Raw genomic sequence first — 27,728 nt, forward strand, 5'->3', positions numbered from 1 at the left:
GCTGAGCAACCATAGTGACAGGAGCTGGAGCAGCTGCTCAGGTTGTCCCCGTTTCCCCTCCCCCTCCCCTTTTCCGGCTGACTTCCCGGGCCTTGCATCGCACAGTCCCAGTTCTGCCATGTCCCAGAAACAAGAAGAAAACCCTGCGGAGGAGACCGGCGAGGAGAAGCAGGTGAGGAGAAGGGGGAACGGGGGCGGCCGCGCGGGCGGAATACGCCCCCGCCGCCGCTGATTGGCCGCCTCTGCGTCGGCCTCCAGAGGGGTTGGCCACTACTAACGTCGCACAGGCTGCATTTCGGCGCGGCCTAGTGCCCTGATGTCGATTAGTCAAGCCGATTGTCAATCTGTGAGATCCCCCCATCTTATTGGCCAGTAGGCCTCTATTCAGTCCATGGAAGTTGTTCTATAATTGGCCGAGCTCTGGTGTGGGCGGGTGTTTGGAAAGACGAGGCGAATGAAGGGGCGGCTAGCTGGTGGTCCTGAGCTGTAAATGAGAGATGTTTGATTAGAAGAGATACTACCAGACAGGAGCTTCATCCACAGCAAGATAGAGGTCAACGTGGAAGACATTTAAAATGAACCAGCACTGGGGGAGGGGAAAGAGTAATTACTACCGTCGGGTAGGTTCAGGTGCCAACTTCCCTTAGACCTATTTGATAATTTGTTGTTCACTGTCGGTCACTTTTAGATTCCCTCTAATTTCTCCGCAGTGGGATGTAATCCACCCACCATCGCATTATGAAAACACTAATACCAAACCCCTTCTTCGACACCATATTTGAGTTACTTAACACGGAGCTTAAAGACTTGTTAAATACACTTCGTGTTATCTCGGAACCTGTTTGTCAAATGAAAATACACTAGCCAGGGGATGGCGGAGCATGCTTTTATTCCCAGCACTCAGGAGGCAGAGGCAGGTGGATCTCTTGAGTTCAAGACCAGCCTGGCCATCACAGAAATTTTTTTTTTTAAAAAAACAGCAAAACAAGAAAAACTAATGGTATGTTGATTTCTGTTTGTCTCTTGCCTGCCTGCATTTATGAAATTACTCAGGTATACCTTTAGAATAGACCACGTGCCTAACATCCTCCACAGTGAGTCCAGATTGCTTTTTAGAGTGTAAATGAGGAGGGAGCCTCTCAGAAGATGAAGCTACCCTGACCTGTAGGACAGCCAGGAACTCTCCCAGGTCCTTTTTGATCTTTCCTACTCTCAGTGCTGAGCTGTGGCTTGCTCTATGATTCAGGTATTATGTTTAGATACTACCTTTAACCTAGTATTCACAGGTCCCTGGTGATTCCTTGGGTGTGATATAAGAACTATCTTGTTTTCCTTTACTTGATACAGCTATCTTGAACTTAGGGATTTGAACTAAGAACTTTGTCCAAAGAACTTTGTCCAAATCCCTAAGAGTAGAGTAGAGGAGCAGGAAAAGTGGCTCAGTGGTTAAGAGCACTCATTGCTCTTGCAGAGCACCTGGGTTTAGTTCCCAGCACATGGTCGCTCACATTCATTTATAATTCAGCTCTAGGAGACTTAATGCCCTCTTCTGAACCTGAGGACACCAGGCATCCATGTGGTACACAGACATACATGCCTGCAGAATACATGCACATAAAACAAATAAATCCTTAAATAATATACACACTAAACAGAACAGAGCGTAGATAGCATATTTACAAACATACCTCCAGGAAAATTTTAATAGTATAAAGATTATCAGATATTAGAGGTCATTGTTTTTCAGCCATTGATTTTACTTGGCTTGTTTTCTTTAGGATACACAGGAGAAAGAAGGTATTCTCCCTGAGAAAGCTGAGGAGGCAAAGCTAAAGGCCAAATATCCAAGCCTAGGACAAAAGCCTGGAGGCTCCGACTTCCTCATGAAGAGACTCCAGAAAGGGGTATGGGACACCCTTATACTGTGGCACCTTGGATGAAGTCCATAGAGGTTCTACTACATGTTTTTCTGTAGGTTTGGTTATTTAGCATTAGTAAAGATGAGTTAGAAACTTGAAAAGAGAAAAACAGATTATTGTGAATCTCTGCAATGATGTCACTCCCTTCTGACTAGGAAATGAAAGCTTAATGTTGGGCATTTGGGTAGGTAGCAGATGGGGACTGAAGGGAGGATCGGAGACAGAAGACCCCAATATTCAACTGGTGCAGTAGGTTTCTTTAGACTGTTAAAACTAACACCACACATTAACTATACTCCTAAGAAACTTATTTTAGCTGAGTGTGCTAGCTTGTGTCTGTGATCTCAGCACCTAAGCTAAAGCAGGAAGATAACCACAAATGTAAGAACAGTCTAGGGCTAGAGAGAGAGATCAGCAATTAAGAGAGATGGGCTACTGTCTTCCAGAAAGGCAATATTTGGCTCCCAACATTCACATCAGGCAGCTGGGACTTCAGCTCCAGGAGATTTTCTGGCTTCCATGGACACATATACAAATGTTTTATTGTTTTTTTAATGTAATTATTTTTAAAAATAAAAAAAAGTACATGCCTAATTTAATCCCAACACTGGGGAAGCGGAGACAGGTAGACCTCCAAGATTAAGGCCATCCCAGTCTACAATGTGAGTTTCAGAGTTTTTTGAGACACTCTCTCAAAAAAAAAAGAAAAAAGTAACACAGAGACGATTCTTTTTCCTGTGCAGAATGATAGAGGATTAGCTCCATGGGAAAGCACTTGTCTAGCTTGGGCTCAACCTAGAAGACCACAAAGTAAAGAAACAAAGCAGCTGGAATGACCTTCCTCAACAGTGGAAGTCTGTCTTCACAGCCCTCTCTCTCCTTTGTGTCAGGTTTCTCCCTACCATGAGCTGACAGCAGATTGTAAGGATAAAGCTGTCTGTAGTGTAGGATTGAGGTGGAAACAGAAGCAGCCTCCTGCGGAGAATCCCAGGTGCTCAGTCTTAGTCACAGATGATGGTGTGATGATGTGCAGCTTATTTTGACTTAGGCGAGCCAGACGTAGGCAGACAGTCTCACCATGGAACATGTGTGGGAGTCTGGAAAGCACACTGCCTCGTGAGCAAGCCCAGTTCCTACTCCTGCTCTAAGAATAATTTCTAACTCTGAAATAGTTGGTTTCCGGTTGGTCTCTGGTTGCTGATAGACCCAGATTGACCCTTCTTGACTCTTGCATTTCCCCAGCACCAAGGTATTACTTTGCTACCTAACTGTGATGGATGAAGTGAGTGATTGTAATTGAACCTTCCTGTACTCGGTAAGGTACAAGAGATAGAGGTGAGGTTCAGGGATACAGCTGCCCCTTAAGCTACAAAGGTGCATGTTTCTGCTAGGAACTGCTTATATTCTGACAAGATCAGCATGCTGGGAGATGAGCACACACAAGTGAGTAATGTGTGCATGGCCAATGCTTAGACAGCTGAATGAGGTGGGAGCTTAGGTTGATGGTAGACAATGAGTTCCTGCTTTTGGAGAACACCGAAGTTGCACATTCATCTAAACCTCCCTCCTGTCTCTTAGCAAAAGTACTTTGACTCAGGAGACTACAACATGGCCAAAGCCAAGATGAAGAACAAGCAGCTGCCGAGTGCAGGAACAGACAAGAACTTGGTGACCGGTGACCACATCCCCACCCCACAGGACCTGCCCCAGAGAAAGTCCTCGCTCGTCACCAGCAAGCTTGCGGGGTAACCTGGGCCCCTTTCTTCCCCTTCCTCACCCACTGGACTTTTATATATTGTAGGCAGGGAATGGGCACCTAGTCAGAGCTCAGCTTGCCATCCAGGGAAGACATTCTGCTGGGGGCTTAGGTTGAAGAGGGGCTCTGAGTTCATCTTTTGGGTAAATTGAAACTTGTATACCCTTGCAATACCCCAGTAGAAACCCAAGAATAGGAAAGACTAGAAGTGCAGAGCACTGCAGCTTTTCCTGTGGTGAGAAATAGAAGATGCAAGTTCTCCTGCTGGAAGAGCAAGTCCTTGGACAGGCTGTCTTTGAGCAGTGTGACAGGTTCAGTGTCCCAAAGCTGAGTTGACATGTTGGGAAAGGTAGAGTGAAGGAGACGTTCTCTGTGCTTCTAAGTGTGTTGTCCCTTAGGCCTCTGTGCTTTGTGTTCCCATCGTGGGTGTTTAGGGAACCTTGAAAGGAGAGGGGTTTGTGTCCCAAAAACTATGATGCCCGCCTAACCCCTCTGCTGTGTTCCTCCAACAGTTGCCCTGCTTCTCAAGGAATGTAAAGTTTAATGGACGTTAGCTACTCATGAAAAGGAATGGTATCTTTTCTCTTCCAGCATGTTGCTTTTTGAAAGTAGTATGAGATACTGGAAAGAGTTTAGGGGTTGAAATACATGGACTGTAGTTCTTGTCATGCTCATAGCACTGGTGTGTGAGCTTGACCAGGTTGTGTTCCTCATCTGCAAACAGAAGGAAACACAGGAATAGGCTAATTCTGACTCTAAAGTCCTACACCTGCCATGCCCCACTAGTCATCATAAAACCAAAATTGAGGCAGGCCTGTGACCAAGCCTCAGCTTTATAAAGCCAGAAGCACGACATGGACAAGAGAGTGTGTGAGATTAAGGGCCATACATAGCCTCAAACAACAATCTCATAGGTACTGTAGCTTTTCTGAGAGTGAAAGAGAACAAACCCGAAAAGGCTGGCCCTGGATGTGTCTTGACTCTGTCCACTTACGTGGGTCTGCCGTTGACCCTAGCTGCTACAAACCTGCGCTGGCAGCAGATTGGATGGGCCTGCCGAGACAGGCTCACTCACCATGTCAGGCATGGAGGAAGAAGGGAGGAGGGAGCTGGGCCCCAGAGCTCAGTGCTCCAGCTTGCTGGAGCAGCTGGTCCCAGCAGACAACTCACTGCTGGGGGCTGGAAAGAGGCTGCAGGGAGGGAGGCAGCAGCCCGTCTTGCTGTGTCATCACTAGTTTGGCCTGGATCTTACTGAATGCCACCTGCTCGTCATCAGCAGAGAGGGCCAGAGTGAGAACTGCTCAGAAGAGCAAGATGGTGCAGTCTCTCTGCCCTTTACAGATTCCAGTGTGCCCTTAGGATGTAGGCGAATTTGTGGATGTGTGTGTTACGGGAAAAGACATGTAAAATACGCTCTTCTCCTGACTGGCCACTGCTCAGGTGTCTGGCCGTCATTCAGATTGGGTGGGCATAGGTTGGTGAGGAAGGAGTGGAGTGCAGGATCCCTGGTCTCCCTGGCCCCCAAACTCCTTGACTTTCATTTGTAATTGTATATAATTTCTGTGTTTTTTGCTCCATTTTCTCATGCTGTCATCCTTAATCAGAAGTCCATGTGGGAAGGGGACAGACCCGAACATCATTGTATAGTTTCTTCAATGTCCCAGTCACGTTGTACATAGATATGTCATGTTATTATATATATAAATATATATATAATTTTGTACGTTTTCTTCATCTCCGATCTTCTCGAATTCTGTACCTTTTTGTGCCCTGTCTGAGCTGCCTTCTCTATTGGTTAGTTTTGTGTCTTCAAAGCTGGTGTTCACAATGATTCTGGTTTTTAGGAAAGGACGGGAGAAACAGGGAGGGAAATCAAGATGGCTTGTAACTCCAGCTCTTCAACAACTGAGACAGGGTGATTTAGTACTTCAAGGCTTGTTTGTAGCCTGGGCTACAAGAGTGAGTTCAGAGCCTTGGGAATTCAGTGAGTCCCTGTCTAAAATAAAAAGTAAAGATAGGGCTAGGAGTATGGTTCCTAGGTAGAATACTTTTCTCACATTCAGGAGCCCCTGATTTCAACTCCAGTAATATTACATATACACACTGTTAGTGGGTACACACACTGGGTTAGAGATAGGGATGGGGAAGGGGAAAGGAAATCAAGATGAAGTAGTGTCTTGATGCTAAGGAGACAAGCTGCACTTCTCAGGCTTGCTTCTTAACCTGGAAGGAAGGGTCATTTCAAGATCTAAATGCATTTGATTAAATCTAGGCTATTTAGTCTCCTCCAAACAAGGATGTGGTCTCACCCTGGCCTCTGCCAGTCAGCACCTCACTGCTGTGATTCCTCTCCAGTGCCCCACTGGCTGTGCCTTGTGAGCTTCACTAGGAAACCTCCAGTTATTTGTCGTCGTCTCAAGACTTGTCTTCCTGTTTACCATGAGTACCAAAAAGGACAGCAAAAGACTAAAATTCTGTTTTTATTTTCTTGCTTCCTTATAATTAATATTCAGGCATATATAATGAGGTAGCCTAATGAAGTATTTGGAGAAACCATGGGGTCAAGACTGGGATGGAATTCACGAGCTTTCCCCTTTTACTTGACAGTGATTTTTTTTTGTTGTTGTTGTTGTTTGTTTGTTTTTTGTTTCTTCTGTGTTCATCCACAGTGGCCAAGTTGAATGATGCTTCCTGGGGCTCCACCAGATCGTGAGACGATGCCCACTCGGGTCCTGTGCTGGCTCCTCCCCTCCCCGCTTTTGTAGCCAGGGGTCAGGAGATGGCCCGGGTGCAGGCTAGAAAGGCAGAGATCCTGCCAACTGGTGTCCCAACACATGGAGCCCCTTGGGCTGAGCACCAAGACCTTGAACTTTTGTTTTGTTTGTTTCACCTTTTTTCCAAATAACTGTTGGGAGAAAACTCATTGATATCCCAAGGGTGGGGTTGGAAGGGGGAGCAAAACTGTGGGAAATGAGTGAAGGCTTACAACTGATAAAAAGAAATTTCCTATCATCCTCCTGAACCACGGGGTGGCTGTGGGGGATAAAGTGAAGGTTGTCAGTAGACTGGTAAGGGCTGAGGAGAGATGCATCAGAGAAAAGGAATTGTGCTCTTTATAGCAGACAGGTCTCTCTGGTTCTGCAGAACAAGTTGAGGACTCAGTATGTTCCTTTAAAAAAAGAAAAGAAAGAGATGCTGTCCTTAACATAGGTTTGCTGTGTGATGAGGGGCAGTTAATTGGGGAGCCCCACAGGGCCCTGGGGGATTTTTTTCAGTATTTGAAATAAAACAACAACAAAAATACCCATGGAAAAAAAACAAAACTAGAACTATTCTGAAGCAGTTGGTGTGTTTTCTTGGGATTTGGGAAGTGAAGAATGATACTGAAGGAGTGGTTGGGGGCTGGCCTGGGCCCCTGAGCTTAAAGGGGCTCTAACAAGGCTCATCACATTGGGAAAGGGAGCAGGAATGGTGGCATACAGATCAATGTTGGCCTTTGCTAGCTTCTGCCTGTCCTTCATTCCTAAGACAGAAGATGTGTCACCTTATAAAATGAGAGGTTCAGGGAACTTGATTAAATGGTGTGCTAACCCTCAAAGCTTAGTCCAGGCTCAACAAAAATGGGGCCCCTTTCGTTCTTTTTCCCTTCAGTTTCTGTTCCTAAGTTCTGTTTGTGTGGGAGAAGTGTGAGTTAGTAATAAGCAAAAGAAGCGGGCCTTTCCTCGCCTGCCAGCAGAAAGTAGAATGGCTTGCCCCACATCATACCCTACCCTGCCTTCCTGAAAGCCATTAGAGGGAAGTGCAGGAGACAGCTGACTAAAATCGCCAGTATTCTGGGGTTGGAGTCAAGTCTATATAGAGAAGTCCTGCTTTTAGTGTCTTAGATGAATTTGTAACAGATGTTTCTGCCTTTCTTTAGATACTCTGTACTTACATTTGAGATGTTTTCCCTTTACCCTGCCCTGCTCCCATTCCCCCTCCCCCTTCATTTGCCTTCACAAAGGTGCATTCCCTCCTGATCCCCCCTCTCCACCCCATTGTCTTGGCATTCCCCCCTACATTGGGAAAACATGCCTTCTCTGGAACAAAAGCCTCTTCTCACACTGATGCCAGACTCTGCTATCTTCAGCTATATACGAAACTGGATCAATAGTTTTTTCAAAGTGTGCACAGAGGTTGGTGTTTTACTCCATGGGCGTTTTGGAGGGTTTGGTTGGTTGATAATGTTATCTTCCCATAAAGTTGCAACCCTTTTCAACCCCTTACATCTTTTCTTTAGCAACCTCATTGGGATCCCTGAGTTCAGACCGATGGTTAGCTGCAATCTGCCTTTCTCTCTTATTTAGCCAGGGGCTTGTGATACATCTCAAAAGGTTGTCCTGCTGAGCAGTAAGCCTGGTGGGGTGAGAGTGCATTAAACAGAAGTAGGCTGGGGTGGGCATGCTGCCATATGCCTGAAATCCCAGCCCTTGGGAAGTGGAAGCAGGGGAGCAGTTCAGAGTCACCACCAGTTGCATAAAACCCTAGATATGGTAGTGCTTGCTCATGATCCCTATACGCCAGAAACAGAGGCAAAGAATCACATCTCAAAACAAAAAAATGGTTGGTTAAAGGCACCTGAAGCAAAGCCTGAGTTTGATTCCTAGACCCCACAACAATGGAAGAGAACTTACTCTTAGTACCCAGTAGAGGGCACTGTCGAAACAACACAAACACATGCCAAAAGAAAAAAGTGCTATGTAGCTTAAAGAGAATAATACTTGAAAAAGGTCAGTGCTTTCTATGTAATCCCTGTGGAAGCATGCTGTTACTGCATGATGGCTGTGAGACTTCTTAGCTCCATGACTTTTCCCAAGCACTTTGGATCATGTCCATCATATCCATATAGCTGGGAGTGAGGAAGCTGTGTCAGCATCCAGGTGGTACACATTCATTTCCATTCAAGTGAGGAAGTTGGGGCATGGAGAGAAGACAGAAAACAGCCAAGGGAAAGCTTGTGTACTGCTACCGTGGTATATAGACTGGCTGTCTAGAGTCCCTGTACCTTAGTTATGCTGGAACCTTGAAAGTCCCTGGGTACCTAGAAATGGTTTTGGATGCCTGTATCCCAATATCCAGGCTGGGGAGAGAGCTCAGCAGGTGACGCACTTGCTGTACAGGCCTGAGAAACTGATCAACCCCAGAACTCAAATCACTGGAAACAGCTGATTCCTAATAGTGGCAGGTGCACACATAATAAAATATGTTTTAAAATGGGGATGGACTGTGGCGTGATGACACACCTTTAATCCCAGCACTTGGAAAGCAGAGGCAGTTGGAGGCCAACCTGGTCTGCATTATTGAATTCAGGCTCCCCGAGAGCTAGACAGTGAGACTCGGTCATTAATTAATTATTGGCATTTATTCTTTATTCATACAACACACCCAGGCAACTAAAACAAATTTAGTAGCCAACCTTTTTTTTTTTAAATACATACTTGCATAACCTAGTCTGGCCCCAAACTTGATTCCAGCCTCCCCTTCCTGTGAGTACACTGTGAGTACACTTTAACTTCCTGTGAGTTAAAGGCACACTGCATGGCAACACTTGGCTCTGCTGAGAACGTCAGCCAGGTATTCTCTGAAATCTTTTCTCTCAGTTGGGCTGTGACTGATGACAAACCACAGAGAGGCTGGAGTCGATCACTAGTCCACCCATTCTCACTTGAACTAGTGTAGCCTACGCATAGAAAAGATAGAAGTCAGGCAGTGAGGCAGACACCTGTAACATACTTCTAGAGACTGAGGCAATAGGCTAGCCTGGGCTACATAGTGAAACTAAAAAAAAAAAAAAAATCCACCCTTGTAATCTTAGCACTGAGGAGGTAGAGATAGGAACAGTAGCCCCAGTTCTCAAAGGCAGCGGTAAGAGAATGGTCTACATAGCTAGCTCTAGGCCAGCCAGCACTACATAGCAAGCCTCATGTGCTCAAGCACCTTCGGACAGTGCCTAGGAGAAAGCCAGAAAGGGAAGGGAAGGTCTCAAGTGGGACCTGCCGTGCTCATGATCTAACAGTGGGAGCCCTGCATGTAAGGCCAGGCAGGATTAAGCAGTATAGTCATGGAACACCTGCTACATACAAACCTGATCCTTGATGGAGAGGGAGGGTTGCCGTGGTCCAGATCAATGGCCATTTACTATGTGCTCAGAATATGCCAGGCACTGTGCTGAAACACGAGGTACTCTCGGTGAGATGACACTGGTGGAGAAATTGCCAGGGAATAAATTGACATGATGGTATTACATTTAGCCGTGGTGGTCCATTTGCAGGGGATAGAAACAAAAGATAATTCCTAAGCAGTTTGAGAAGTGTGATAACACACTAGCAGATAATTAGGATCGTCTGTCTTAATCCTTCGTTGTTTTGACTTGTTTGGGGGAGTCTCATGTGTCCTGCTCTGTAACTGCAATTCCAGAGAATCCTACACCATCTTCTGGCTTCCATAAGGATCAGGCACAAATACAGTGCACATGCATGTGTACAGGCAAAACATTATACACATAAAGAGGAATGAGGAACATGGGCATTATGAGACATAGTTGTAATCCTAGGCAATTGGGAGGCTAAGGCAGGAGGATTGAAAATTCCAGACAAGCTAAACTGTCGCAAGACTATCTCAGAAAACCAACCATGAGTGGAGGCACGTATCCTAGCATACAGAAGCAGGAGGATCACAAGTTTGAAGTCAGCTTGGTTTACATAAGTCTCAAGGGGGAGTTGAGGGACTCATGTGACAGAATGTTTATGAGCTCCAGGCATGTGGGTCTGAGAATAGAGAATATACTTGGTTGACAACAGAGGCAGAGAGCAGAGACTTCATGAGGAAGTTCTGACTTAAAACAGCTTCAGGAGACAGAAGAGGAAGACATTTGGTAGAGGAACAGACAAGGCTAGAATGGCACACCAGCACAGACACAGTCAAGTGGCTCTGAAGACTGTCTTGGGATCAGACCAGGGCACAAAAGGAGGAGTCAGCTCTGAGAGGACAAGATGAAAAGCAGGTATAGAAGCTGCCAAGGGGATTTCAAACAGGCGTCTGCTCCAATCTGTTTAGATTAGTCAGTGTCAGTGTATGGAACAGGAATTTATATTTTGTTTGGCTGTTGTAGATACACTTCCTTGTGTGCAGTGCACTCCCCTCTTTGTGTGCCTGTGGACGGCAGAGATCAGTTTTAGTATATCATCTAGTTAGATGTTTTTTACTATATTTTCTTTATTTAGTGGGAGATAGGGTAAGAGGGAGATAAGCCAGTGTCCTGCTCTGGCCTCCATGTGTACATGCACCATGTATGTTGCAGTAAATATTAAAATAATAAAATTGATTATCTCTTTATCGGCCCTGAGGTCTCACTGCTCGGGCTGGATATGGAGCCATGCACACCTCTGGCACCCGGTCTGAGCCTCCACCACAGACCAACTTGTCTGTGAAACTCCTTTCCCTGGCAGTTTTCTACCGCCTGTTCTCTGCCTCTGTCCCAAGATGTTTCTCTGCCCCAAAATCCCACATAAATACAACTCTACAGCCTGATAGCTTTTCATACAGGTTTATATATTCAACTCTCAATCCACAAACCCTCTACACAACAAGATTATATCAAATAGACAAAGATACAAACTGCTATACTAGACCTATAAAGTCCTTAATGTTCATAACTATTCAACGCCAATCAATATCACCTGGGTCTAGCTGGTCCTCAGGAATCTGCATCTTGCCACAACCTTCACCACCTCCTCTGACCTCCTCAGACCTCTCCTCTCACCCTGCCCAGTCACTGGCTTTCCTTTATTTTACTAATTAAAATGGGAAGGTTTAGATGAGGTCACCTCTTGAGTACGTGACTAGGCAGCCCTTCTTGGGGAAGTGGAATTAACATTAAAATACAAACAGCTTCAGAACAATCTACACATGTAGATTGCATATGGTGACTGTGTGTCATGAACCAAGTAGACTAGGGTGCTAATTGGGAGGGTAATATGTAGCCTGGTAGAGGCTTCTTGGAAGAGATAACATTGAGCTGCTTGCTGGAGATGAGCCTGAGACAGGTGGGAAGAAAGAATTATATGGAAGTTGTAAGCAAATGTCTCACTTGGAGGGAATCTGTGTCAGCACATAGTAGGTGAAGTGAGATTAGTAAAGATGGGTACATGAAAATGTGACAGTCTCCTTACGTAGTGTGTGCTCACTGTTTACCCCAGGCTGGCTCAGAGCTTCTAATCCTCTTTCTATCTCTGCTTTCTGATCCTGAGGTCACAGGTCACCCCCACTCTGGCTCAGGAAATACTTCACACAAGTCTATTGTAGGCTGTGGGTATCACTGTGTGTGTAAAGTGCTTGCTTACATGGGCCCTGTGTCTGATCTCAGAAGTTGTAGTTCCCCCTGGCTACTTTACTTTTGCTTTATTTTATGTATATGAGTACACTGTCACTGTCTTCAGACACTGCAGAATAGGGAGCACATCAGATCCCATTACAGATGGCTGTGAGCCACCATGTGATTGCTGGGATGTGAACTCAGGACCTCTGGAAGAGCAGTCAGTGCTCTTAACCACTGAGCCATCTCTCCAGCCCCAAAACACGTCTTTTTATGATGTCTTTCTAAGATGAGATATGAAGGTGGAGGATTAAAGCTTACACAGACACAGGCTGGAGAGATGTCATCAGGAGAAAGGACATGAGTAAAGTGATTCAGAGGTACTACCTTCTGGAAACATAAAAATGATTCATACAATAGGCAAGGTCAGGAATGAGAAGAAGGAAGCAAGAGACAGGTCACAAATGGCCCTTTGACCTTTATCCTGGTGAGAACCTATGTATAGGTTTTGAGGCAGATGTGGGACACAAATGATCTGAGCACTTTGGGAGGAGCTCTGCATATTTGAGGTCAGCCTTCCTAGACATAGGGAGTTACAGGGCAGCCTGGGATACAAAGACCTTTTCTCAAAAAAAAAAAAAAAAAAAAAAAAAAAATCAAAAATAAACAACTCTGAAATGGGTATAGCAAATGAAGAAGGTCCTGTGTTGAGGCTGGAGAGAGATGCTAGCTGGAAAGGCTTCGGCTGATCTTGCAGAAGACCTAATGGTTCCCAGCACCCATGCCAGGCAGTGACTCACAAGTGCCTATAACTCCAGCTTCCAAGGATGTGACTTCTCTGACCTGCATACACTTGTGTGCAAATGCACATACACAAGTTTTAAAACTTAAAGTTGTTTTAAAGAAGCCAGCCCCACTAGCCCAGGTACTGCACACCTTTAATCCCAGCACTCCAGAAGCAGAGGTAGACCAAACTCTATGAGTTCAAGGCCAGCTGGTCTACAAAGTAAGTTCCAGGACAGCCAGGGCTACACAAAGAAACCCTGTCTTGAAAAACTAAAACTAAAACAAACAAAAATAAGCCATTCTGAGCTACGTAGTAAAACTTGAAGCTATAACTTCCTTGGTAGACGTGTGTGTCTAGAATCCACAAAACCTTGGTCTCTAGTACCCTTTAAATTCTTGTGTGGTACATGCCTGTAACCCCAGCATTCAGGAGATGGAGTCAGAGGGTCAGAAGTTTAAGGCTACATAGTGAATTCAGGCAGGCCTGGAATACAAGGCCTGTCTCAAAAAAGTTGTAGCACCTAGGCATGCTGGTGCATGTGTGGAATCTCAGCACTTTCAAAGTTGAGATAAAATAATAGTTAAAAGGTTAGCCTGGGCTACATAGCAAGTGGGGTCGGGCGTAGCTCAACAGTGAAAGCTTAGCCAATACACACCAGCCCCTGGGTCTGATCCCTACACACATACATTCCTATTTTTATATGATTCTGCTCAAAACTCTAGAAAATGCAAAATTAGCAATAGTTTCTTTGAAAGGTTTTTCATACAGGCTAGTATGGTGACATACATTTGCCATCCCAGCCTCATCTACAGAGGTGACTTCCAGGCCAGCCAGGACTACACAAAAAAAAAAAAAAAAAAAAAAAAAAATCCTGTCTCGGAACACAAAAAGAAAGAATTGTTTTGAGATACAGGATTTGGGAAAAGATGGAATTAAAAATTTTAAAAACTTGTATTTTCTGTTCTGAATGCTGGGTAAGAGATGATACCATAATCCAAAGACAATAAAACTGGGAGAGGAGAGGGTGCGATCAGGGGAGGCACTGATTTTGTGGATGTAAAACATACGGTGGAAAGGGGAAGGTGGAGGCCCAGGGCTGTAGCTCAGTGCAACCCTGTATTCAATCACTAGCATCGAATAAAGCCAGCTGTAGAAGTACATGCCTATAGTTCCAGCATTGGAAAGGGGGAAGCAGGGAGGATCTGAAATGCAAGATCATCTGCTGCTGCAGAGTAAACTTGAGGTCAGTCTGAGACACAGGAGATTCTGTCTAAAAGAAGAGGAGAAGGGAGAGAGGAAGAAAATAAAGGGGAGGAGGAGGGGAGGGGGAAAGGGAGGAAGAAGAGGAGGAGGGGAAGGGGAGGAAGAAGAGAAAGAAAGCATCAAGCATCAGGAGCAGCAGCAGCAGCTCCTCAGCACATCCGTGTAAACACTGTAGATGAGGTGAAAGAAGAAGGCCTTTCTCCTGTACCACAGAATGTACCACAGAAGGCGCAGAGGCTGAGGATTGCTCTCAGTGGTAGTGTGTGCTTTGCAAGCACCAGGCTCTAGGTTCCATCTCCAACATCACATTTTAAATTATGGAGGAGCCAGTGAGGTGACACACCTTCAACCCCAGCACTCAGAGAGTTCCCCTGGCCACCAAAGGCCTTCGTCAAAACTAAACAAAAAGAGTTAGCGATGGCCCTGTCCTCAAAGGCTAGGCTCACAGTCAAAGGGTAAAAACAGGAGAGGGGAATGTGCAGGAAAACAGGATGCCACACCAGTAAGGAAGCTTGCTGCCATGCCTGACAACCCTTGAGTTTGATCCCAGAACCCTCAAGGTCGAAGACAGAAGGGAAAATTATTTAGGCTCACTTGAGTGTCCTCTGACTTTCCATACATGTGCCATGGCATGGGCACACAAACCAGAAATAAATGAAACGTTTTCATGTATACGGAGGATTGGTCTTTCGCCTGCAGGCATGTCTGTTCCCCTTGTGTATGCCTGGCAACCTCGCAGGCCAGAAAAGGATGTTGGATACCTTGGAACTGAAGTTGCAAATGATTGTGAGACCCTCAGGTAGGGGCTGGGACCAAACCTGGATCCACTGCTTTTCACCACCGCGTCATTTCTCAGTGGTTGATGTAATTTCTTTTTTTTTTTTTAAATTTAAAACTACAGAGAACAAAAATGTACCCACATCAGGGTTAAAATTTGTATAATTTTAAGATTTTTGACAATCAGGATATGGTTTTAATTCTGAAAACAAAATCATAAAGTGTCTTTAAGAAAAAGAGGACTGAATATCTACTTGATTTGTAACTCCTAGCCTTCCTACAACGGATTTCAGTAGACCAGTAGAGGTGAAGTCCTGCATGCAGAACTGGGTGCTCTGGAGCTACTTGGTAGTTAAGGGAAGAATGGTTGAAGCAGGTGGTGGTGGGTGGTACTCTTAATTCCAGAAGGCTGAAGCAGAAAGATCACAGCTCAAAGCCAATCTGAACCACTCAGCAAGTTTGCAGCCCGCCTGGTGTTTATCGGGAAGGGGAGAGGGGAGCAGACACATTTGAAGGACTGAGCAGAAGGAATAAGTAAACCTTGAAACTCCTTCCACACTGATAGTAACTAAACCTGGGCTCTCAGAGGGAGGGAGAGCATGGGCTGAGAGTCCAGGTGCAGGTGGAGCCTCAGTCAGCACACGTCTACTGAGCTCCAACTGTATGCTATCCTATCCTAGATGCGCTATCTCATCTGGGTGGAAATACAGCTGATATAAGGAAAGGGTATTGTCCTTGTCCTATCTGGACTCACAACAGTTTATGATTGAAAGTAGGCAACTGGGGCTGGAGAGATGATGGCTCAGCAGTTAAGAGCACTGACTGCTCTTCCAGAGGACCTGAGTTCAATTCCCAGCAACCACATGGTGGCTCACAGCCATCTGTAATGGGATCTGATGCCCTCCTCTGGTGTGTCTGAGGATAGCTACAGTGTACTCACATACATAAAGAATAAATAAATCTTAAAAAAAAAAAAAAGAAAGAAAGAAAGAAAGTAGGCAACTGCTGGCTGACCTTCTCTGGCCATTACCTTGTTATTTATTAAGGCTGTAGATTGAACCCAGAGCCTCACATATCTGGGCAAGTACCAGTGAACTAACTTCCCAGCTCTGTGAACTCAAATGTCAGCGTTACTTGTTGAATTGAGGTGGAAGCTGGGTTGGGAGTTTTAAAAGAGCTGCCAGACAAGAAGGATGAAGAAGTGGAGCCGAGGCAGTGAGGCACATTTTTAATCTCAGCACTTGGGATGCAGAGAGGCAGGTGGATCTTCAAGTTCAAGGACAACCAGGGTCACACAGGGCTGTCTCAGGGAAAAAGAGGGGTAAGGTGGCGGATTGAAAGAGAAGGGAACAGAAGAAAAGCCAGCCCCAAAATAATAGGTAAAAGGACAGTGAAAGCCGGGATGGTACGCAGCCATGGAATCAGTATTCTGAAGGCAGCCCAGGACATGTGGAGACCATCTCAAATGGACCAGTGGGTAAGGAACAAATTGGAAACCAGGAACATATATGAGCAACAGCACCTAGCTCTCTCTAGGAGTACTCAGCTTGGGTATAGGAACAAAGACACCTGTGTTCTTCTGAATCATGATTTGTAGACACAAAGTGGATTGGCAAAAGAGCAAAGGGGTAAAGGTCCTGGTGACAGACAGTTTGAAGACTCTGCCTGTTCCACTTAGATAAGAAGCCTAGGAAGTCGCGATAAACAGTCCAACAGAAACCCTTGCAGAGTTAAAGAATAGAAGATTCAGCTACAGCGGAAGTGAGTAACTCTTCCTGATGCTGTCACTGGAATGTGATTGGAATTTGAGACTTGGGAGTTGGACACTTAAGGTGGAGAGTGGGGAAGGTTCAGTTACTAAGGGACTTGTCACCATGTAAGGCTAAGTTAAGGACTCATATATCTGAGGTTTGCTCTGTTATTTTTGGAAGATAGGATTTTGTTTTGAAAAGGGATGTCTTGCCTGAAGCCCAGGCTAGCCTGCACCTCCTTAAATAGGTATTTGACCTTGAACCTCTCCCCTCCCCCACCCACTGCTGAAACAAGTTTACAGCCCCTGCAGTTTTGTTGAAACAGTTTTGTTCAGGAGTTTCCTGAACTTAATTAACACACAAACAACTTTAAAAAGAAGAGTTAATGGGCCAGAATCCAGGTTCAATTCCCAGCACCCATGTGGCAGTTTACATCCACGTGTAAACTCCAGCCTCTGTGGGCACTAGGCACACTTGTATACAGACAGACATGTAATTGCTCACACACACAAAATAGTGTTTTGAGCTTAAAATTTAGATGTGTTATAAAAAGAGAGAACTCTGTCTGATAATTGCGACTTCTGGCGCAAACTCATCTGGGACACTGGGTCTAACTTCATTACATTGCTTTTATTAGCATTTACTAATGATACTTAATGGCTTTGTTATGGCATTTTATACATACATACATTTGGATATTATATTCACACCCATCGCTTCCCCCCCTTCCACTGACCCAGATGAATGTAATTAGAAATGTCTTTAAAAAAAAACAACTTTATTTTGTTGTTGAGACAGGGTGTCTTGTAGTCCAGGCTAGTCTTGAACTCACTGTGTGGCTGAGGATGATGCTGATCGGCTGTCTCTACTTTTCAAGTGCTTTTGTTATAGACGTAAGCCAAATCATGCAGTTGAACTCGGAGCTGCACTTTTAACTAAGTGTTCCCCCTATCCCAAATGTACTTTATGTGAAAGGAGAATTAAATTATCTAATTTAGAAAAGAATTAAGAGACTTGGAGAACTGGGTTGGTGAAAAATTTAAATGGATCCAGAATCCCACGAACCTGGAGAGATGCAGATGAAGTTCAGGGTCGGTCCTAGAGTAGGAAAAAGAACAGGGAGAGGCTGCTCTTAGCCTGACTGAATGGAATCTGAAGCTACCTCCTCAGCAGAGCCTTCACCTCGGAAGGCCCTGGGCTCCATATACTATCCAAAGGTACGTATGTATAAAGCTCCAGGGCATCAATAAATAAAAGTAAGGTGAATGAGGTAGAAGGGTCAGCAGTTCAAGGTCAGCATGAGTTACAAGAGCCCATCTTTAAAAGAAAAGGTTGGGTGGGGCTGGAGAGATGGCTCAGTGGTTAAGAGGTCCTGAGTTCAATTCCCAGCACCCACAGGGTAGCTCACAACTGTAACTCCAGCTCTGGTGGATCAGACACCCTTGCACAGGTGTGTCTGACATAACTTATCAAACGTAAGTGCAGGGGTAAAATAAGAAGAAAGGTGTACACGATAAGAAGAAATCCGGGCTGGAGAGATGGCTTAGTTGTTAAAAGCATGTCTTGAGAGAGGACACAAGGTTTGGTTGGTGTCTAGCATTCATATGGTGGGTCACAACCTGACTCCTCTGACCTCCAGGCATACACATATGTAGTGCACATATGTACCTGTAAGCATATACTTATATACATAAAATGAGTAAATATAATAGAAAAATTAAACTTAAAAAGTAATTTAATGTCTGTTAGGTAAGTGAATAAAGATTCTCTTCAGTTTACTTTGGGCTGGCTGACATGTTTTTTTTACATTTTCTCAGAGGTAGGAAGATGATGTCAGGTGTCCACCCATCCCCCAGCCTCCTGCTTCAACCTTTGTAGTAGCTGGGATTAGTCACATGTACCACAGCACCCAATTGAGAGATTATTACATGTATAGTACATACCAACACTTCATTTAGCTAAGGGTGGCAAATGCTGTCAGTGAGATCTAGACATACCACGTGGGTGGGGCCGAGGTCACCAGTGCCTTGAGCAGGAGGAAGTTGCCCATCCCCCTCTAGGGTTTCTCGGTTCCTCAGAGCAGGTTCTTTTGCTCCTCTTTCTGCATAAAAGCAGACTTACAAATTTGGGAAATTTTAGACAAAATTTGTTCTGCTCAATTGGTTCCCAGCCTGTAAGCTCAACAAATACAGTTTTCCAGTCACTTGGATTTTCATCTTTTTTTTTTTTTTTTCTTTTTTGAAATGTGAGTACTCTCTTCAGACACACCAGAAAAGGGCATCAGATCTCTATATAGTTTCTCAGTTTCTCCTATCCTTAGGTGTCTAAATACAAACATGCAATTTTGTTGTCTCAAATGACTGTTTTATATTCTTGGTGGCTTTTGGGTTTTGAGATAGATTCTCATGTAGCTACACTGGCCCCAATTCCCTAAGTAGCTAAATATGACCTTGAACTCCTGAAGTAAAAACAAGCCTGCTCCTTGAGGCCAATCCTACAACCTTAATTTTGCCATGTTTCCCTACATCTTTCTGGGGATGGGAGTAATGGGGAATTAAGAAAGCAGTCTTGTGATTGGCCAGCTCTTGATTAGTAGTACCTGGCTCTTTCACACCCTTTGTATGTTTGCTATGCTGAACTAAAATCCCATGAAATAAAACTTCCCACCCAAACCTAAAAGGCTCAAAAACCTTTCAGGTCTTTCCTCTGTCCTGGGGATTTTGGTCTGGAAACTCTTCAGGGGATTTTGCTTAGGAACTTAGGCTTGGAACTGCCAAACCCACCTGTTCAGGTTTTTTATGTGTTTGGGTGTTTTGCTTGCACGTCTGTCTATGCACATGTGGATGCCTGGTACCCACAGAAGCCAGAAGAGGAAGTCTGATCCCCTAGAACTGGAGTTACATGTGGGTGCTGGGGAATCAAACCCAGGTCCTCTGGAAGAGCACTGAGCATCTCCCCAGCCCCTTTATCATTTTTAATAACCTGTGAGCTCCACTATGTGTTGTCAGTTATACCTGGGTATAGACATCCGCAGGAACACAGCCCTGAGACTGGCACTCCCTCCCCCAGAAGCCATCTAATGTCTTTATTTAGGAGTGAGGCCTATAAATCCCTCCCACTTCCTGTTAGATTAGTAAGTGGCTTGTTTTTTTTTTTTTTTAAATGTATGTGAGTTTTTTTTTTTTTTCATGTATGTGAGTGCACTGTGGCTGTCTTCAGTCACACCAGAGGAGGGCATCGGATCCCATTACAGATGGTTGTGAGCCACCATGTGGTTGCTGGGAATTGAACTCTGGACCTCTTGGAAGAACTAACTGTCAGTGCTCTTAACCGCTGAGCCATCTCTCCAGCCTTTGATCTTTTGTTGTTGTTTTCTTCTTCAGTTTTGGACAGGGATTTTCTGTGTAGCCCTGGCTGTCCATGGACTCACTCTGCAGACCCAGGCCGCCCTGGATCTCAGAGATCTGCCTGCCTCGGTTCCAGTGCTGGAATCAAAGCCAGTGCAGTTTATCAAAAAACATGTAAGAAATTTCAACTTATTCTTGAGTTACAAAAATCAAGGTTCGGCTAAGTTATAAACATGTTTTTCATGTAATTATTTGCATAACTCTAGTAATGCTCAGAGGCTTTAAATCAGAACTGGTTCTTAAAAAGAACACTGAAAACATAAACATACTTAGCGCCTGTGTTTACCTGTCGAATGCTCACTTATGCTTACGTCACAGGATTTGCTGTGTCTGTTACAGCTCTAAAGGTTGAATCCAAAGGAGAAAGCAAACCACCTAAAAACTGGCTTTATCTGTTTAGTTTTTGGCTTATGAAACTTAATTCTTTGATGTAGCAGACAAACTTCAGCTCTGCCATGACAGAAGGAAGCTGCTCAGCCATTAGCTTTAGATTCAATTTCATACAGGCAACATGCTGTATGTGAAAAAATTACTAGCTGAACTACAGGCATTAAATACTGAAAAAAAGTAACAGTTTATTATCATTTATTTTATTTAACAGTCTAGGAAGTTCGCAGCCGTCAGCAGTTCCAGTGCAATTTCAGGTGCAACTGGGAATTCAGGAATTTCAGTGGGGCTGTTAGTATTGTGGACCCTGTAGGTAAAATACATGCACGCTTTCCATAGCGCACGTGAGGGGTGTCTCTAAACCTGACCTCACTGGATTCATTCTCCGCCAGCTGACCTGGACCACTCAATATGGCCTTTATTGTTCCCGATGTAAATGCATGTTCTCTTTTTACAATAAATTCACGACCATCAGAAGATATTAATTTCACATACAGGGACTTCACAGCCACCATAGGTTTTCTCCTCTCCATCCATTATGTTCTTATAAAATTCTATTTCATCCCAGAGGAACTTTAGTAGTTTCCTGGAGAGGCCGAGACGTGGTCCGCTAATAACTTGCGACCAAAGGAAGTGCCAATCATATATTTTTTTAAGTAGACTGTTTTGTGGTTTGTGTTTTCTTTTGAGGCAGAGACTCATGTATCCTAGTCTAGCCTAGAACTCACTGTGTAGCCAAAGACAACCTTAAACTCCTGACCCATCTGCCTCTACTTCCCAAGGGCTAGGATTACCAGCATACCCTGTAATACTCAGGCACAAACACGGGGTCTGGTTAGTTAGGCAAGCACTCCACCCAAGCTAGATCCACAGCCTCTGTGAAGCCTTATTAAATCTGTCAGAAGTTCAGATAGGAAAGACTGGATAGAATTTACATAGCATCAAGTTTTCTCAAATCATCCCTGGATTCCCTCCTTGGATCACGTACTCAGAGTCCTTTCCTATGTTAGAAACAAAATCTCAACATTAGCTCAGGCTGGCCTGGAGCTTACCTGTCCTCCCACATCAGCCTCCTAAATGCTGGGAGGATTACATCTGTGCATCGCTAGACAACATGCAGCATTCTTTTCAAAATTACATTTACGATTATTGTTCATCTTTATGTACTTGTCCAGACGGATGTGTGTGCAGAAGCCTGAGTTAACCTGAGAGAGGGGCTGGGAACAGGAACGGTGTCCTCTGGAAGGGCAGTGCACACTCTTTAACTGCTGAGCCACCACTCCAGTCCCCAAATAATAAGAAAAATATATTACATTTATGGGGTGTGTGCATGTGTATGTGTGGCCAGTGCAGTTGTGCATACATGAAGGGCAGAGGGCAGCTTTGGGAAATCGGCTCTTTGCCTCCACCATGTGAGTCCCAGAGATCTTCTGGTCTTCAAGCATGGAGGGAGGTGACCTTACCCTGAGCTGTTTTGACCTATGCTTGTTTTTAACTAGAGCCAAAATTCAGCTAACAGGATTTCAAACACCAAATTGGGTTGTGGTTCTGCATACCTGTAATCCCAGCACTGGGGAGTATAAACAGGAAGCTCAAGAATTCAAAGCTGTCTTTGGCTACAGGGAATCTGAAGTAAATGGGGCTACATGAAATCCTGGAGAGAGAGAGAAATGGGGGGGAGGGATGGAGGGAGTGGGAGGAAGGGAGAAAGGGAGGTAGAGAGAGGGAGAGAGGGAGGGACTGGGGGGGGGGCGTAAGATTGATTTTCAAATGTCAACAGACCTATGAGGAAAGGTTTTTTTTTTTTTTTCTTTTTTTTTCTTGGTTTGGGTTTGGCAGGAACAGTGTGCTGTGACTAAAGCCACCCCATGTGAATCCTAACTCAGCCTCACAAAGGAAAGTCCTAGCATCATTCAATTGTCATGAGTCTCACTTTGACATTAAAGGTCATTTCAAAATGCTTTTTATGATTAGGAAAATCTGAGTCATTCTCCAGCTTCCTCTACTGGATTTCTGCATCACTTCCTCTTCTATTGGCCCTAACGTACGCAAAATACCCAGGAAGGGTGTGGTAGGACGTGCCTACAGGCCCGGCTACTTAGAAGCTGGAGGCAGGGGAAAGACTTGAACCCAGGAGTCTGAGTTCTGCCCGGGCAGCACAGAGAGATCTGGGAAGAGGCCAGGGAAGGGGAGGAGAGCAGAGAAGGCAGGAGACAGGTGACATAGTGACAGTGCTTCTGACACTGTGCTTGCCTGCCATGCATGAATCCTTAGGTTTCATTCCCAAGCCCACAGCTAGACAGCCCTGGGGATGCGGCTCAGTCATACGGAAGGCCCCGGGTTTAGGGTTTAGTCTCCTGCACCCCACTGAAGGCGGCATAGGGTCACATGACTCTGATCCGCGCACTCAAGGTGGGGTCACTCAAGTTTAGCTACCTAGGGAGTTCTAGGCCACCCTGAACTATGGAGACTGTGACTCAGATAAATTAAAACAGGAGGAAAGAATAAAAGCGCGGGGTTTTGAGAATTTGGGAATGAGTGGGTCATTAGAGCCCACTGGGTTCTGTTCAGTCACTACAAGTGATGTTAACCAAGGTTGAGAAATCCTTTTTTGTGGCTGCATAGCCTCTGTCACGTAGCTTCTCCTAAATCCAGATTCTCTCTAGGACAGGTGAGTTTGTAAAAGGGTTTTATTACTTTAATCACATGTATGGGTGTATGTCTACATGTCTGGACTGAGGTATGCACATGGGAGTACAGGTGCCCTTGGAGCCAGAAAGAACATGGGTTCCTAAGAGCTTGACCTGCAGATGGTTGAGAAGCAGCCAGCATTCGTGCTGGGAGCCACACCAACCCGTGAGTTCTCTCCATCCTCTGACTGGTGGATTTAGCTATTGTTTGAGACAAGGTCTTGCTATACAGTCCTGGACTTGCAACTGGGCTCCTGCCTCAGCCGCTGGGTGCTGGAATAACAGGTGTCCACCATCTTACCCGCTCAGACTGAGCTGGCTCAAGGCAAAGATGAACTGAATAGATTGCTGTGCAGGGAATTGACACCAGGGGTCCCTCACTTGACCACAAGCTGTACCCCAGGCTCCAGTTTGACTACTTTTGTTAGAAGCAAACTACATACTCTCAAAGTGCTGAGACAGGAGGATCACAAGTTTGAGGTCAACATGGGCTATATTAAGAAGCCCCATCTAAAAACAAAACAAAACAAAAAGAGGGAAAGAAAGAAAAAAACCGCACAGCCAGCACCTTTATTAGCCCAACTCAGGTCTGCCAGTGTTTTGAGTTACACTTTTGCTCTGAGGGCTGCCTTATGCCTTTTAAGATTTTACTAACATCTCTAGCCAAGCCTGACAGCTCACACCTGTTACCCCAGTACCCAGGAGGCAGAGGAAGGAGGATCACTAAGTTTGAGGTTAGTTTGAACTACATAGTACCAAGCTAGCCAGGGCTACAGGACAAGAACCTGTATCAAGAAAAGAGAGACCCACAAACACTACCAAACATTGCCAAATGCCCTCTGGAGTTTCCTAGAAAGAATTCTGGAGCTGCCTGTGGAAGGAGAGCCTGGCTTCAGCTCTGTGCCTCAGTGACAGGCCTCCCCTCCTACTTCCTCAGGGTTACCACAGCATCAGGTGGGAATCTCTTGGGGCTTTGGAAATGGCTTCCTGGTTAAGAGGCTGAAGAGAGAGAGAGAGAGAGAGAGAGAGAGAGAGAGAGAGAGAGATGGGAGTCTCCCCTCTTTTCCCCTCAGTGGGTGGCCTCGAAAGTGGCACCTGGGGTGAAAATGGGAAGCCAGAGCCTCTGCCCTTCCTCTTGCTCATGAAGGGGATCCCCCAATTGGATAAAGGTTTACATAATTGGTAAAAATATCACAAAATATTTGCAAAACTTAGCTTTACCTGTGAGTGCTATAAATCAAGGTTGGGACCTTGAGCCCCTTCTAGGCTGGTGTAGAGAGGTCATAGGTCAGCAAACAGTGCTTGCCTAAGTGTGAAGTGCCCTGTAATCCCAGCACTGAGGACACTGAGGAACAAGGGTCAAGAGTTCAAGGCTAGGTTATACTGCAAGAGATGCCATCTCCCCTCCCCCGTTCCCTAAAAAAGACAAAATGGAAGAAGAGTGTCTGCTGTGTGCCCTAAATTTGAGACTCAGAACCAGCAAATGAAAAACAAAGCCTTTTCTTGCTTGGCAGGGATGGCACACGCCTTGAATTCCAGCACAGTAGGAAGCTGAGGCAAGAGGATCTCAGTGAGTTTGAGGCCAGTCTGGTCTAAGGAACAAGTTCTAGGACAGCTAGGATTGTTTACAGAGAAACCCTGACTCAACAAAAACAAAATCATTTTCTTACTGTGAAAGGGGATAAGGATAGGACAGACCAGGAATGTGCCTCCATCCCTACGGCACGTTTTTTCTTTTTGAGTTGGTGTGTCACTGTGTCCACCTGCTGGTCTCCCAAGTATTAGGATTAAAGGTGACCTTGGAGGGCCCCTGCAGGGTATGTTAACAAAGGTCCAAGTTTGAGGGTTAAGAGTGGAAAGAGGGGTGCCAGGAGACCAGGAGGGAGGCACGTGGGAGATGAGAACGTGGTTGTTTTCTTGCAGTCTTCCTTACTCAGTGGGACCACTTACTTCCCCTAGCCTACGCTGACTGCGGTCCTTGGCCACACTTAAGCAATTAAGCTATGTAGTCACAGAAAGACAGGAAGCAGATGGTTGCCATAGAGATGGTCTACATACAAACTGGAACACAGACCAGACTGAACAACAGTTTTTGCTCTTTGCTTGGATTTGCTTTTCCTCTTAATTTGCTACATTTCTGTGACTTTTCTCCTGTTTACACTTTCACTCGGGCTTCCCTTTGCTGGTTCCCAGCTCACTAGCACTGTTCTGCGCTACCTCTTTCTGCTTGGGAGATCACAGTTTAACTGAATTACTGGGATCTGGGGGCCAGGAGGAGTAACTTCTAAGTCTAATGACATAAATATATGGAAACAATGAAATCCATTACTTTACATGCTAATTTAAAAAAGCAACGTTGGAAAATTGGAAGTAGTGACCCATCCCTATAATCCCAGCACTCTGGGAGAAGAGTTCAAGACTAACCTGGTCTACAGTGTGAGATCCAGGACAGCCAGGGCTACATAGAGAAAGCTGGTTTTGAAACCCCAAAACAAACAAATTTAAAAACAAAACAACCAAACCTTATTTAACTGGACGAGGTGGCTTATCCCCCTACAATCCTAGCTCGCAGAGGTAGAAGCCAAAGGATCATAAATTCATGGTCCAGGCAGCAAGAGCTCTTAGCAGGCAGAGGCACTTGCTGCCAAGTCTGAGAACATAACTTCAATCCGCAGGGCCCACATAGTGGAGGGAGTACTGACTCCCAGAAGGTGTCTCTGAGCACTCACTGTCATACACACAAATGAACAAAACATACTGGTAAAGGGACATCCTTGTTACATAGTGAATTCGAGGTAGCCTGGGCTACATGATATCATATCTAAAAAAATCATACTTGCCTAACCTATGTAAGGGGGTGAAGGGAGCAACAGGTATTTTTCTAGGTTTGGGGTTTGTACTGTGCAAGAGGCTGGCTGCATGGCCTGACATGATGTTACAGTTACCACTGCAAGACTCATGTGACATTCACCATTCATGGACATTTTTTTAGAAAATTATTATTTTTTTTTGTATTTTCTTTCTTAGGGGTTGAGTGGAGATGTCTACTTTTGTTTAACAGGGTCCTATAATCAGCCAAGCTGGCCAGGAACTGGGTGTGCTCCGACCTCTAAGCTTGGCATTTTCATCTCTGCAGTCCTGGGATTACGGATACATGCTTCCACATCTGTCTACAGAGTGCTGCAGGTCAAACCCAGGGCTTTCTGGATGCTAGGTGATCATCTTCCCATCAACTGCTCCCAGCCAGACCCTTGTACCTCATAATCTTCTAGGACACATACCTCCACCCTAGAAGTACATAATACTCTCTCTTCTTCAATTTGATAACTAGTCCATGGCTTAGCTTGTAAAGTGTGGCCTCAAACTCTTCAAAGTATATATTGTGGCACCCTGTGAAAGTCAGAGAACAATCTGGGGCACTCCAATCTCTCCTCCTCTCCTGGATCCTGGGATCAAATTCAGATCATCAATTCAATTGGCAGGCAAGGACCATTAACCCTAAACCACCCTCCTGTTTGGTATATCATGGTAGCCCAGGCTGGCTTTAGAGTCATTATGTAACAGTAACAGAGGATGACCCTGGCCCCTTGCCTAGCTGCCAATCAAGCCCTGGCAGAGTCCATGGTTAAGTCACCCCTCCTAGCCCTGGCGGAGTCCACGGTTAAGTCACTCCTCCTAGCACCGGCTTTTGTTTTTGTTTTGTTTTTGTTTCTGAGAGACAGAGCCTCTCTCTGTGGCTTAGGCTAGTCTTGGATTCAGCATGCTGGGCTCACAGCTGTGCATGCTACAGCAATCTAGATCGTTATGATTTGAGCCACCTAGACTCAGCTACTCCATTGCCTCTAGTCCCTTCTGCTGATTCATCCCAACCCCACAATTAGTAATGAAGTTGAATTAGAACATATACATCATGGTACTCAGTGTTATGTTTCCCAACTGCTTATAAGAGTCCAAACCCACTAGGCCTGGGGGGTAATCATGGAAGAAGCAGGAGAATTCATTGCCTCAAGGCTATCCTCAGCTACACTGCAAGTTCAAGGCTAGCCAAAGCTACATGTGACCCTGTTCCTCAAAGCTTTAAAAGAGAGTGGCAAAAGGGGTCAGGCTAGCAGGCTGCTCTTCCAGAGGACCCAAGTTCAGTTCCCAGCACCAAAGTTAGCTTCCTCACAGGCCTCTGCACTTAGGCGCACGTGTCCGTGTACATAGTTGAAAATGGTATTTTTTTTTAAAGATTTATATATTTATTATATATGAGTACACTGTCACTGTCTTCAGACACACCAGAAGAGGGCATCAGATCTCATTACAGATGGTTGTGAGCCACCATATGGTTGCTGGGAATTGAACTCAGGACCTCTGGAAGAGCAGTCAGTGCTCCTAACCACTGAGCCATCTCTCCAGCCCCAAAATGGTATTTTTTAAGGTCAGGCTGAGTATGCCAGCTTGCATCATGACTATACTTCCAGAATGCAGCAGGTTGAGGCAGGAATGGCTTCCAGTTGGAGACCAACCTGGGCAAAACTTTCTCTTCCACAAAACTTTCTTATAGGTCGTCAACCACAAATGAACTCCTCTTGGTTCCAACACTGAAGTTGTTGCCTCCTGTGTATCCCATCTCAGATTATTGTTACTTGTTTC

General features: G+C 45.1%; 1 protein-coding gene and 1 pseudogene across 4 annotated transcripts; one reads left to right on the plus strand and one right to left on the minus strand.

Moving 5' to 3' along the window:
• On the plus strand, nucleotides 1-26,176 carry ENSA (endosulfine alpha). 3 transcript variants are annotated; one of them, XM_080915773.1, is made up of 4 exons: nucleotides 1-172; nucleotides 1,779-1,904; nucleotides 3,498-3,664; nucleotides 26,152-26,176. In XM_080915773.1, the coding sequence occupies exons 1-4, from the start codon at nucleotides 119-121 to the stop codon at nucleotides 26,159-26,161; spliced, it is 357 nt and encodes a 118-aa protein (XP_080771899.1). In that variant the 5' UTR covers nucleotides 1-118; the 3' UTR covers nucleotides 26,162-26,176. The 3 variants fall into 3 exon arrangements, with proteins under 3 accessions (XP_080771899.1, XP_080771898.1, XP_080771900.1); XM_080915772.1 differs by lacking the exon at nucleotides 26,152-26,176 and adding an exon at nucleotides 6,345-6,932; XM_080915774.1 differs by lacking the exon at nucleotides 26,152-26,176 and having other exon boundaries at nucleotides 3,498-5,409.
• LOC308419659 (elongin-C-like) lies at nucleotides 20,608-20,937 on the minus strand (annotated as a pseudogene). The gene has a single exon. The product of its transcript is annotated as an elongin-C-like (transcript).
• Nucleotides 26,177-27,728: the final 1,552 nt, after the last annotated feature.

This window comes from Micromys minutus (assembly GCF_963924665.1).
Source record: "Micromys minutus genome assembly, chromosome: 4".
Lineage (NCBI taxonomy): Eukaryota > Metazoa > Chordata > Mammalia > Rodentia > Muridae > Micromys > Micromys minutus.